The sequence below is a fragment of the Watersipora subatra genome, chromosome 11 (assembly GCF_963576615.1).
Source record: "Watersipora subatra chromosome 11, tzWatSuba1.1, whole genome shotgun sequence".
NCBI classification, from domain to species: domain Eukaryota; kingdom Metazoa; phylum Bryozoa; class Gymnolaemata; order Cheilostomatida; family Watersiporidae; genus Watersipora; species Watersipora subatra.
The window spans coordinates 44,427,681-44,442,037 of NC_088718.1; the positions used below are offsets into that span (position 1 = coordinate 44,427,681).

Genomic DNA, 14,357 nt, shown 5'->3' on the forward strand with positions numbered 1-14,357 from the left:
CCAATCAGATCATGCCAATCAATCGAAATGTTAGAGACTTACACTAGCTGTTGAGTTATGTTGAGAGAGACTTCTCTTGTCATCAGACCTGCTAAAGAAATTGATGTTCATTAAATTTTGCGTGAAACAAACCATATGGAACTGAACTTTCAGTACTTCAGCTAAAATGTCGATTCAAGAACTGGAAAGAAAGACCATCCAGCTAAAAAGAACAGAAATAAATGGTTAATTGTGTGAGGTCCAGTTGCCATTGTTGTTTGAAAGACCAACATGTTTGACTTAGACAGATGCGTTGCCAATGCACCAAACAGAGTGGAAATACCTTGGTATCTAAATTGCTCTCACTTACCTTGACTCATATAAATCTCTATATAACTATAACCACTTGACAGGTGACTGCATGTTCCTACATGTCTCCCATCTATTACCATGACCTATACTCCTTTTCAATATTTGTCCTTCAGCTTCCCACCTACTCCACCTTCTATCTATATATCATCTCCTACCTTGACTCTGTTTCTTTATGAGATCTGAGCAAGGCAAAAGTAGATCCGCCAATATTGAGTGAGTTGAAAGTATCACAAGCCAACTGTTCTTCTCTCAAACACTGCATTATCTGTGAGGTATGCTGGCTGAACAGCTGCAAAACATGACAAGCGCTGAAAGGTACTTCTGCAATTCTTCGCCAGCTTTGAAATGAATAGATACATTAATTTTGGCACCAAAAATGTGAAGGATTTATGGACGTATCAGGGTCAGTGGGAATAGCGCAATAAAGTGCCAGTTCATGTGATATACTATCAGAATTAGTCTCAAAATGGAGATCAACTCCAGAGTCAAACTCCTACATAAAACAGCAACCAGAACGAAACCTTTAGCTGGCACTGTAACACCATTCCAGTTCTACTCTTTCATCATGTTTTAGGATTCGATTAGATTCTCCACTGCGGCAGATTTGAGCAAGGTTTGATGGGTGATGAAGAGTATTAACAAGTATGATATATGATTCAGTAATGTAAATTTGGCAAGTTCTATAGGTTTACCAGAGACTAAACTATGTAGACTGATAACACACGTATTCTAAAGAGTATGATCCACAGAGTGATAACACACGTATTCTAAAGAGTATGATCCATAGAGTGATAACACACTTATTCTAATGAGTATGATCCACAGAGTGATAACACACGTATTCTAATGAGTATGATCCATAGAGTGATAACACACGTATTCTAAAGAGTATGATCCATAGAGTGATAACACACTTATTCTAAAGAGTATGATCCATAGAGTGATAACACACTTATTCTAATGAGTATGATCCACAGAGTGATAACACACGTATTCTAATGAGTATGATCCATAGAGTGATAACACACGTATTCTAAAGAGTATGATCCATAGAGTGATAACACACGCATTCTAATGAGTATGATCCATAGAGTGATAACACACGTATTCTAATGAGTATGATCAAGAGTGATAACACACTTATTCTAAAGAGAATGATCCATAGAGTGATAACACACGTATTCTAATGAGTATGATCCATAGAGTGATAACACACGTATTCTAATGAGTATGATCCATAGAGTGATAACACAGGTATTCTAATGAGTATGATCCATAGAGTGATAACACACGTATTCTAATGAGTATGATCCATAGAGTGATAACACACGTATTCTAATGAGTATGATCCATAGAGTGATAACACACTTATTCTAAAGAGTATGATCCATAGAGTGATAACAAACGTATTCTAATGAGTATGATCCATAGAGTGATAACAAACGTATTCTAATGAGTATGATCCATAGAGTGATAACACACGCCTTCTAATGAGTATGATCCATAGAGTGATAACACACGCCTTCTAATGAGTATGATCCATAGAGTGATAACACACGTATTCTAATGAGTATGATCCATAGAGTGATAACACATGTATTCTAATGAGTATGATCCATAGAGTGATAACACACGCATTCTAATGAGTATGATCCATAGAGTGATAACACACTTATTCAAATGAGAATGATCCATAGAGTGATAACACGCGTATTCCAAGGAGTAGATCCCATCATTACTAGATACTCTCCACATTCAGCTCTCATGGTTGGCAGAGTTCTATCAGCAAGACTGAGTTTGATTTAGAGGTAATAATATACCCTATCTTGATTTCCTCATAATTTTTGTTTGATGCCGAGTAAAATACCACATTCACCTGAGTTTGCTAAAAATTTCAATACAAATGAATTATTATGATACTTTGTTGTAGTCTAACTGGACTGTTATCTGCTAGCTATAGATGGACTGTTATCTGCTAGCTATAGATGGACTGTTATATGCTAGCTATAATAGATGGACTGTTATCTGTTAGCTATAGATGGACTGTTATGTGCTAGCTATCAATGGACTGTTATCTGCTAGCTATAGATGGACTTTTATCTGCTAGCTATAATAGATGGAATGTTATCTGCTAGCTATAGATGGACTGTTATCTGCTAGCTATAATAGATGGACTGTTATCTGCTAGCTATAATAGATAGACTGTTATCTGCTAGCTATAGATGGACTGTTATCCACTAGCTATAGATGGACTGTTATCTGCTAGCTATAATAGATGGACTGTTATCTGCTAGCAATAGATGGTCATTAGCTTTGTAAAACTTGTGTGTGTCCCATCTATGAGATGTACCATCTCCATATGTACTTGTTCTTGTTAGAGTTTATTGCAATCTCTTGCAGCTCAAGGTCAATAATAAACAACTTCCAGACGCATAGTAAACAAACATTGAAAGGAGAAATGCCACTCATATATATATGTCGTAGAGTTCGTAGAGAGGTCATATATATACGTCACAGAGTTCGTAGAGAGGTCATATATATTTCCTAGAGTAAGGTTTTAAACCTACGCTGTAAATCTTGTAAAGGAAAGATTGAAAGGAGAAATGCCACTCATATATATTTCCTAGAGTAAGGTTCTAAACCTACGCTGTACATCTTGTAAAGGAAAGATTGAAAGGAGAAATGCCACTCATATATATTTCCTAGAAAAAGGTTTCTAAACCTACGCTGTAAATCTTGTAAAGATCCTGCTGAAACTCTGACCAATAGTCACTGAGCTCACTGATCTGCCTAAGTTCCACATCCCCCTTTGATTGAGTCGGACACCAGTCAGAGCCAACTGAGCCAGATCTCTGCAAAGGTACAAGGTCAAGTGATTTTAGGAGAGCTACCTGACAAGCGCATGCAGCAAGATTGAATGCAAACTAAGGTAGAGCCAAAATGCAGTCTTCAGACCTGAACACACTACCGGAGCTTTACATTAGTAGCAGTGCTGTATGCTGACCTTGCAGTTACGCTATGGTACTAGTAATGACTCAGCTGTACTACTTTCAGCCACTACTCCCAACTATAATGATACAGAGATAAACAATAGGGTTACCTACCGATCTGGCGGACAAAAGCAGGTCGCAGCAGCTGCCCATTGTGTCCTACAATTAAGGGGTAAATCAATAAAATAGAACTCTCCAGGAAAGCTATAGCTGGCAACTCATATACATGTAAAATGTTTCTGCAAAAGATAAAAATTTGATAAGAGAGCTCCATAGTTATTGTATGACTACAACACGGTAAGCATAAAATTTCTCCAGCTTCATCTTTAAGTAAAAATGTGGGTATAAAAAACACCTCTTTTTTGGTAACTAGTTTTCTTAAGTTAATGGTTTTGTTGAGCTATGTTCAGGTGAAACCATCTGTTAACACCATGTTGTTACATAGTGTTCAGGTGAAACCATCTGTTAACACCATGTTGTTACGTAGGCTTGTATTTAAATTCACTAAATTTCAGTTTGATTGAAACATCAGTTTTCTTGCAACTGGCTAAAGTGAACATATACATAGGTATACCTTTAGCCACGGTTAGAAAAAACAACTGAGGTTTCAACCAGCTAATTGATGTGTAACAATGATAATTGCCCTACATTGATTAGGCAGGTGGCCTGTGAATTGAAAGCACTCTACTTTTACGTATAGCATGATCATACCAAAAGCGATAGCCAAATTTCTCAGTTATCACATTGAATAAAACTAAGTCATTATTGAGGCAGAAAGAGGACTACTTTCATTTGCATCTCCTTTGATTGTTTAAAATAATATCACTCTTTTCGTTGAATCTGTAGATTTCTAAAATATTACAACAATGCGCTGGCGAGGTTTATCATTCAAGGTCAAATATCGCGCTTGTTCCCTTAAACATCATTGGGTGCCTTCGTGAATGTAATACTGAAATGTTCTGCGCATAACGCTAGCAAGAGATCTTTACTCTAAAAAGTCTTTGTGATTGGTCGAAGCGTTGAGGATCACGGACTAGCATATGTAAACAGTAACAGACAAATCTTTATATATGTCTCAAAATGAATAATTCAGACGAAAGTTGTATTTTGAGCCGTGGCCAAGTACGCGTGCGTAAGTTTAGCCAGTAACAAGAAACTGATGCTTCAACTAAATGAACTGAAACTTCACCAACTATATAAATATTCTGCTTACGACCTGCTTGAACAGATTGTTTGTTTTACCTGAACAATCTGAGGTGGTTTAAAAACCCTACTGGAAGAGGTGGTTTGAAAACCCTACTGGAAGAGGTGGTTTAGAAACCCTACTGGAAAAGACGGTTTAAAAACCCTACTGGAAGAGGTGGTTTGAAAACCCTACTGGAAGAGGTGGTTTAAAAACCCTACTGAAAGAGGAGGTTTAAAAACCCTACTGGAAGAGGTGGTCTAAAAACCCTAATGGAAGAGGTGGTTTGAAAACCCTACTGGAAGATGTGGTTTAAAAACCCTACTGGAAGATGTGGTTTAAAAACCCTACTGGAAGAGGTGGTTTAAAAACCCTAATGGAAGAGGTGGTTTAAAAACCATACTGGAAGAGGTGGTTTAAAAACCCTACTGGAAAAGGTGGTTTCAATAATCTACTAGAAGAAGTGGTTTGATAAACCTACTAGAAGAAGTGATTAAAATACATCAACCACGACCTACAAAAGCGAGGAACAACACTTACAACAATAGAGGCTAACGAAGAACATGTAGGCAGAGTTAAAAGGTGAGAATTAGTTGCTAACTTATCTGACGAGTCAATGAATTAACCAACACTTTACGATTGCCTGTCTAATCTGTTTGTTTGGATTTTTTATCGGCTTCACTGCCACATTTACCATGATCAAGTTACAATAAATGTTCACTAACCAGTTTGGCCTTGACACTTTCCAAAACAATATTGACATAGGGAACCTCGTCCTGAAGGGAAGGATCGATCGGGTGTAACTCAGTGTCATACTGGAGCTCATCAGCAAACCTACGGATATTTCCGTGTACGAGACGGTGAACTGCCTGAAAGACAAGGCGTAAACTTGGCTATGTCTTCTGCGTACCATAACCCTCTGTGGTCTTGGGCAAGATGTAAAATATGCTGAGTTGAAGCTTATTTACAAATCTCTTATATAATGTTTGCAAAGCCAAATTGTGTTGGGTGTTGGTACTCCGTATTCAGAAACAAATTGATCTAAGTAGAATTTGAGAGTAAACTAATTTGAATAGTAGAGCCGACCCCAGAGTGAATTCCTTTGAATAGTAGGGCCTACCCCAGAGTGAATTCCTTTGAATAGTAGGGCCTACCCCAGAGTGAAATCCTTTGAATAGTAGGGACTCCCCCAGAGTGAATTCCTTTGAATAGTAGGGCCTACCCCAGAGTGAATTCTTTTGAATATTAGGGCCTACCCCAGAGTGAATTCCTTTGAATAGTAGGGCCTCCCCCAGAGTGAATTCCTTTGAATAGTAGGGCCTACCCCAGAGTGAATTTCTTTGAATAGTAGGGCCTACCCCAGAGTGAATTTATTCAAGTAGTACACCCAAGTGCATTGATTTGAGTCTCCAGAATGAGATGATTTGAGAAGTAACCAAAAGTGAATAGCAGCCTAGCGTGAATTGAGCCGAGCCCAAAAGTGAGTTGAATGAGTGCAACAGGGTGAGTTGATTTAAGTACTACATTATATAGTGACGTAATTTTAATAATGCCGGGAGTAAATTGATTTGAGCAGTACTTCAGAGTGTAATGATTTGAATAGTACATCAAATGAGTCGACTAAAGTAGTACCCGAGAGTAAGTTGATTTCAGTAGTACTCCTGGGAAAGTTGAATCGATTTCAAATGATGTAAATTTAAAAAAACTTGATTTAAAACTCATGCAGTACAATAAATTTCTTGAATAAAAAAACTGAGAATTGATTAATAAAACTTTTTTAGGTGAGAGAACTCTGAAATAGTATTATCATTCTTCAACAAGTTCAAGGATACTCATTGCTTTTATTGAAACATCAATCAGCTTTATTCTATTCCTTCAGTCGATTGGTTCATCACTCATCATCTTACACTATTTTTTCATGACGAGCAAATTTGAGTCAATCTGCACGATAGAAACAGCAAAAATGTGCAAGTTGAACGAGTTTTACTATTCACAAATCCTTATCAAATGTTTTTTGCCTTGCGAGTAATGGAAACGGTGCTCGCGAATAATGGAAACTGTGCTTGTGAATGATGCGCATTATATCACACAGGCTATTCCATTCGAAACATTTTCAAGTTTTCGTAGTTTTTGCAGTGCACCCTCAGGATACGATTACCCTGATATATATTTTTTCACCTTATGAAGTGGAACATGATGTTTTTTTCACATCACTATATGAATCTTACTTCACCATACGAATTCAACAAAATTTTCACCCCAGTTCAAATTTGGCAGTCGGCGTGCTTATTATGTAAGTCAATAACAAAGATGCCGAAATACTATTCACCGAAAACATTTTCACAACCCCTGAAAGAAACACGATGACCAATTTCTCTTAGTTCAGCAATTATTGTGTGTAAAACGGTAATATTTTCCCTTTTAAACCTGTAGCAAAGTTGAAGTTACGATCCCTTCAAATAGAAGGTCAGTGGTCAGACAACTTCCCTTAACTTGCTAAAAAAATCCACTTCATAACGGAAACAGCTTCGTTTGAGCTTTCTTGCCAAATTAGGTTGAAAATCTATTAATGAGATCAGCTAAAATTACATTGAGAACGATACCAGAAACTAATAGGTGAGAAAATTTTAGTGATAAAAAGATGAAATTCAGTAAAATAGTTATAAACACATTCAAAAACTTAGCTTAAAGTGTGTGTTTAGTAAGCTAAACTTATTCACAGTGAATTCAAAGTTTATCTTGTACGCACATCTGTCTTGAAGGTAAGAACTCTCTATAGTACGTACTGCAAATAGCACATTGCAATGTTAAATTTTATGCAGATCATAACCAACAAATAAACTGAATATACTAAAGTTACTGCTGGTAACTATAGTTACTAAGGTTAACATACTATTTTGTTACTAACTTCTAATATGTACAGTATTGTATAAAATTTTGATGATTTTTACCAGGGGGATGTTTGCATCATATAATTATTATGGTTTCTATACCCCTCCATACTTTTTTTTACCATACGATGCCAACCCTGGAAGGGATTAAAATCGTATCCTGAGGGGGCACTGTATTTCGATTTGACCCGTTCCAATACGCTAATGTTCCGAATGTATTCTGCTAAGCGTGGCAACACTGCTTCGCTACAGTTTAGTATTTGTACCAAAGCGCTGGCGTTAAATGAGCATCTTAAATGAGCATCGTGCGGATGTTTATTAAACCACTCAAGTGCGCGGTATCTTAACTTGCGCACAACTCAAAGTTAAAACTTAGTAATGAAGTCCACACATCACTATAAATGAGCCAGTTCTACTATTTAACATACTTCAGTGAGTTCCCAGAAGATTCTCGTTCAAGCAATCGTGTATAGCGTAATTAGAATGGTAAATGTAGTTCTGCATAACATTGGAAAGACTTATTTATGCTAAAGGAGCTCCATGAGATACTGCAGATCATTCTTATTCAACCACTTGCCTTCCTAATATGTTTATTATATTATTATTTTAATACTTATTAGTATTAGTACTTATACTTATTCTAATAGCTTCTTTCTGTTCATAAACTAGGGTTCTGGAAATACATCTCTGCACTATATATTTCAGTACTGCGTGATACGAGGTGTTTAGTGGCATAAGGTACTTAGTGACACGATGTACTTAGTGACACGATGTACTTAGTAACACGAGGTACTTAGTGACACGAGGTACTTACTGACACGAGGTACTTAGTGATACGAGGTACTTAATGACACGAGGTACTTAGTGACACGAGGTACTTAGTGACACAAGGTACTTAGTGACACAAGGTACTTAGTGACAAGAGGTACTTAGTGACACGAGGTACTTAGTGACACGAGGTACTTAGTGACACGAGGTACTTAGTGACACGAGGTACTTAGTGACACGAGGTACTTAGTGACACGAGGTACTTAGTGATACGAGGTACTTAGTGACACTAGGTGTTTAGTGACACGAGGTCATTAAAATATCCTCACACAAATGGCTTCATAGCATGCAGTGATTACTCCCACTGAACTACTGTCTATGTCTACTCAACTACTGTCTATGTCTACTCAACTACTGTCTATGCCTACTCAACTACTGTTTATGTCTACTCAACTACTGTCTATGTTTACTCAACTGTCTTTGTCTACTCAACTACTGTCTATGTTTACTCAACTGTCTATGTCTACTCAACTACTGTCTATGTCTACTCAAATACTGTCTATGTCTATTCAACTACTGTCTATGTCTACTCAACTACTGTCTATGTCTACTCAACTACTGTCTATGTCTACTCAACTACTGTCTATGTCTACTCAACTACTGTCTATGTCTATTCAACTACTGCCTATGTCTACTCAACTACTGTCTATGTCTACTCAACTACTGTTTATGTCTACTCAACTACTGTCTATGTTTACTCAACTGTCTATGTCTACTCAACTACTGTCTATGTTTACTCAACTGTCTATGTCTACTCAACTACTGTCTATGTCTACTCAACTACTGCCTATGTCTATGGGATAGAAGAACAACATGTAGATAGCAAAACTACGATGGTGAGAAAACCCTACGGAGGATAGTGACATACCTTGGATATAGCCTGGCTTAGTAAATGGTACATTGAGACGATCTTGTCTCTGACACTCGAAGTGTAGGCCAGGTAGAGAGGCCTGACGTAACCACGTCCATACATATCATACAAAGTGAATGCATAGAGCTACAAAGAATATAAATTTGTTAGGACAACTATTAATAATCACAATCAACTTGTACCAACAAACGATATTTGAATGAGAATTAGAAATAATAATTTGGCATGGCCATCGCATATCAAAGGTTTAATTAAACAGAGTAAGTGACGGGTGATGCTGAACATACAAGGGTGTAGCAGTCTGTGCCGGCATGACTGATCACAGCGTGCATGTCCTCCGGCATACGGAAGAAGCTTGCTTGGTTGGCTGCCTGTACGAAGTAGTCTGCTGACATGATTTTAATGGAGAAGTCATCGAGATTAAAAGCTCGCTCATTTTCAATGGTATGTCGGTCGGGTATTATGTAGTCTCTCTACAATATATTTGCTATGTACAACACTGAGACACTTTCAGAGATAATGTTAGCTTCATTATTGAAAGTGAAAACAAGATGTGCATCTATCACGGTCTAATGTCAAAATGCAAACGTTACAAATATGAACTACATGTAATAACAAAACAATTCAATAATTATACATTTAAATCAAACTTTTGACCTTGCAGTATCCAGACTGTGTAAATTAAGATGAACATTCAATGATTTACTTCAACTTATATCAATTTTCACCTATATTTTGTAATATGAGGACAAAGGCTGCCATTCTATAATCTTACACAACTTTTTATTATGTAACATATATTGACATATTACAATGTTTACCAGAACTTGATAGCTCTGGTGTGCTTAACCAGTTACTTCGAACTAGGGAGAAACTAAATAAAAATGGTTCCCAGGTCACATGACTTGTTGCAAACCAATCAAATTCAGTTTCATCGTGTAGCTGACAGATTACTCTTTCTCGCCTAAGTGAAAGTTTGCCACTTGAATGTATACTCCTGGTAGAACAACTCTATAAAACTGTTGTTACATATATACATGTATGTCACATCGGGTACTGTAGGGCAACACATAAGGTTAACAGCGTACATACACTCAACATTTATTGAGCTGCAAGTTTAACCCAAAAGCTATCACGGTTTTGTAACAGAGTTAATCACTGTTGGCTATAATAGAGCTAGCATTGCAAAACAGCTACTCTAAAATACTAAGAATTCTATAAACTTCACAAACTGCATAAACTTCTGTATAGATTTCAATAGCGCTCTAGTGGAAGTGACCGCACGAGCGGACAATTACTAGTTGTCTACTAATTTGGATTGAGCAACACCGCAACGACAAATTATCTGTTGATAAAACTGGCATTGTAAAAGAACTCGAGTGACATTGATTGGTCAATGTTTCAGATGTCAAATTACACCTCCAAAGAGTTTTCTACAGTTTGCCTCTCATGATAAAAAATATGTCGCATCCAACAGTTTCTGATTGCCTAGCAACACAGCAATATAACACGAGTCAATGAGTAACTAAGCCTATGGGGGAAACAAAAAATAAACTGCTTGGCTACCAATAAACTACACATTAAGATATATGCACAGTTTTCTGTATGCGAACCTACATATATGAGGACTCATGTTTGCGCATGCGTGTGAGGTGTTGAATTGGACAGCAAAATTGGTTGAGAGCTTGAAGATTAAAATTCTCCATTTTTTACTTTAAAGCAGCATGAAACTACAAATTGTACAAATAGAAGGTAGAAAGGTAACTAATATATTACCACGGGCACAGGTCCCAGGTCCTCAGTGAATTCTGTGAGCATAAAAAAATCTCTATAGAGTCGCGATTTGGTAATTGGATTGACAGGTGGCTGGAGAAAACTTGGAAGACAAGGCAATGAATCAGATGATTCTTGGTTCATCAATACCTCGGCCATTCCATAGATCATAGTATTTTATTCCCTGTCAGTAACCATCTAAACAGAAAGTCACATGGCAGGTGCTCAAGCAGCTAAATGCTTGTCGCTTGATAGGTAGGAGGCCCCTAGACCACCCCCATATGTTTTTCTTGCATATGACTCTGTTCGTTTTTAAAGATTGTTGACAATAGAATAAAATTACAGACATTACAAATCTTCAGCGCTTGTAATAAATGTAAAAAAAATAGTGCTGGGCACGGCTAATAAAACTCGTTGAACTCGTGAGTTCATCTTCTCTCGAATCTCGGGTAATAGAGGTTTTGAGTATTTCGATCTTGCGGGTTCGGGTTTTGGTTTGCGAGTTCGGGTTCTAGTACACGGATCCGTCGAGTAGAGTGTACAAAAACTCAGTCTATTTCGCCTTGTGCTCTAAACATTGTTTGATAACCCGCCTGTTAGCCCTGGCCTAGAATCTATCCAACGGTCCAAAGTTTTTAAACTTTCATTATACGTATATCTGAACGTGCTCATAATACAATATTTGGTAAAACACTAGCAAAAAACGTCGGGCAACCCATAGCAAATGTCATCAAACAAAAAAAAACAGTACTTTACCATTATTCGGGCTAAAACTATAAAGTTTGTACAATTTTAGAAAACTCGTAAAAACATGTACAATAGCATCATTTCTATTGAGCACATGTTCATCATTATTTTATGACTCGAAATATACCGGAAAATTATAACTAGTACTATAAAAATTTTTATTTGCATCACAATTAATTATGACCTACCACAAACGAGTCATGTCGATCTTTTCGCAATATAGTTCAAATAAACTTTGTTATTAAAATGAAGGAAGTAGGTAAAGATTTTTGAAAACTGTTACAAATAGAAGTGAAATTTTTGGTCTGATATCTTGTGCAAAAATTAATTTGATTGGTTTACGCTGTTACTCAAAACGGCTTTTGTAAACAAAGCCATGTGAATGCCAGAATTCCGACCGATAGAGATTCTGACACACCCTACACAATGCCTGAAAACCGACAGTTGGTTTTAAACTTCAAAGGGTTAAGGCTGCGAGCACAAATATTGGTCACTAGAAAATAGTAAAATACAATAAACTGAATAGAATTATAATAGCATTGTAAATTTTCGAATGTCTGATGGTTGAAAATTTTAGACATAAAACCCGTATCAACAAACCTGATACCCGAAAAATTCGTGGGCCACGAAGTACTGGTGCCTAGCATTAAAGCAAACACCTTAGTGGCCGTCTCACAATTGGTTCATGGTACAGGGATAAATGGAAAAGCCCATAGCAACAAGCGTGTTACCATGGTGGGAAAAAAAGGCAAAAAGAAACTGATGCAAAATTTCCTTATATGTGACAGATAAAGAAAGGCCTATTTATAACACTAAATGATTCATAAATGCCACTAGATGCTTAGCCAATTTATAGACAGCAATGCCTTTTATGATGTTTTATAGCCAAACTGTGGTTTAAAAAGAAAATTCCAACTGGAAAAAATTCTGTGATTGCAATAAAAAGTTATTATTTCCAGACCAAAATGGTGATGAAAGGTCGATGAAGCGCAGGTATCTTTGCACTATCATTATAGGGAAGATAAAAACAAGTGACAGATAAATTGATAATGAACTAGAGGAAGAGGAGCACATGCTCACTCTTCCTCTAGTTCACTTCCTCTTTCTAGCCACTTCAGAAAAATACCGATTAGGCTGCATGGAAGACAGCGGCTTCAAAAAGAGCCTCTATTATAACCTACAATATAGTATCACCAAAAAGTACATAGACACTGGCTAGTATCAACTGGTACCTGTTTTGGTGTTGATGAAACACTTCAAATGCTTCAGCTGATGCTACATTGCAAAGGCAGTGTAATTACCTATTTTTCTTTGTTACCCTCACTGCAATCATTGCTCTACAAAATGAAACATTCTAATATAAAATGCCTATTGTGAATTAACAAAAACATACCGATGAGCACAAATCAGGTGACTGTGTCATCAGTGCTGCAGCACTACATAAATAAAGAGGCAAACAAGTATTGCAGACGAATAACTGATAATTTATGGCTTGTATTGTTTTCCGTATGTGTGAAATGTATAGAAGAACCTTCCTTTGCAATCTCTTTTAAAAGAATTCTCAACTTGCGAATTTTTGAGCATTGGAGGCACTTGAAGTCTCGACTTTCGTCAATACTGAAAATCTGTTACCGTTTCTAAGCACATCTTAGCTCTTCCTGATGCTGCATGCTTCAATCTCAATAAGTCTCCACACTTGGATATATTTGTGTTCTCCATTTAACTTTACGTACATTCCACAGAGTTTTCAAAATGCTAAGGTCAAAAAATATCTTTTCGGATAATGTTTTGAGATTGTCTTCGAAATATCTTCCCTGACTATTTTGCTATCATTTACCTTCCTTGATTTCTCTAAATAGAAACTATTTTTAGTGTCTATGATTTATATCAGGATAATATAACCTCTCCTTATCAGAAGGTTCTTAGAGAAGAATGGCTTTGTGCTATGAATCCTATGTGGCATGTGAATGTTGCCGTTTGTGTGTTATTTTGAACAGTGTGTGTTCATAACTTTCAAAAGGTAGCTTTGATGGCATTGTTCTCATGACTTGACTATGTTATCCAGATTTCTGAACTAGAAATTAAAGGTGTTAGCGCAATAGCTCTGTATACTATAAACTTGTTTTCAGGTCTTTGTTGATGACATGATTGAAACATGATGGCTTTCCATTACTATCAATGTAGCCATTTGATAGCAGCATGCTCTTAACTCGATACAGAAAAGGAATGGAGTCAGACCACTGGATATACATACATTATGTCGTTGCTTGGAGATATTAAGACACCGACAAAGAATAGAGTAAGACCAAAATATATACATACAATGCATGCAACGGGACGTACAGAAAGCAAGCCACACCAGCAACAAGACCCCTGAAAGCATCCAAAGTCCATTAACTACCCAACAGCAACAAGCTAATTAGAAACTCCAAACTGAGAAGAACCAATCACAGAAGATGAGCTTATTACACACCAAAGAAACCACCAAGAGAAGTTGAAATCCATTCCCCTGCCAGCTAACACCGAAAATTGACAAAATAACTTGAATATGCCATCTCATTAATCTGGCAAACTTCCGATGACGTACCCAAAGACAATGCTCTCTCAATGACCAACCTCAGTAACATATAGACACAACCCTGATCGCTCATACATCTACATTCAAGCTAATCAAATGTCTACAAAAGAGAACAATTATAATAGCTCATTCTTTTTTGACGTTG

The 14,357-nt window shown here is 36.9% G+C and overlaps 1 protein-coding gene across 2 annotated transcripts in view; it reads right to left on the bottom strand.

Moving 5' to 3' along the window:
* The window catches only part of LOC137408396 (uncharacterized), a 29,077-nt gene extending 16,100 nt beyond the window's left edge, over positions 1 to 12,977 (bottom strand). Inside the window, exons 1-9 of one of the 2 annotated variants that reach the window (XM_068094911.1) lie at positions 12,867 to 12,977; positions 10,891 to 11,085; positions 9,402 to 9,587; positions 9,112 to 9,240; positions 5,250 to 5,393; positions 3,456 to 3,500; positions 3,078 to 3,203; positions 507 to 640; positions 43 to 88 (exon numbers count right to left, since the gene is read on the bottom strand). In XM_068094911.1, the coding sequence (XP_067951012.1) occupies positions 43 to 88; positions 507 to 640; positions 3,078 to 3,203; positions 3,456 to 3,500; positions 5,250 to 5,393; positions 9,112 to 9,240; positions 9,402 to 9,587; positions 10,891 to 11,058 (978 nt within the window). In that variant the 5' untranslated portion in view covers positions 11,059 to 11,085; positions 12,867 to 12,977. Of the gene's footprint in view, positions 1 to 42; positions 92 to 506; positions 641 to 3,077; positions 3,204 to 3,455; positions 3,501 to 5,249; positions 5,394 to 9,111; positions 9,241 to 9,401; positions 9,588 to 10,890; positions 11,086 to 12,866 lie in introns of both variants that reach the window. The other variant, XM_068094910.1, reaches the window with a different exon arrangement.
* Between the last annotated feature and the right edge of the window lie 1,380 nt (positions 12,978 to 14,357).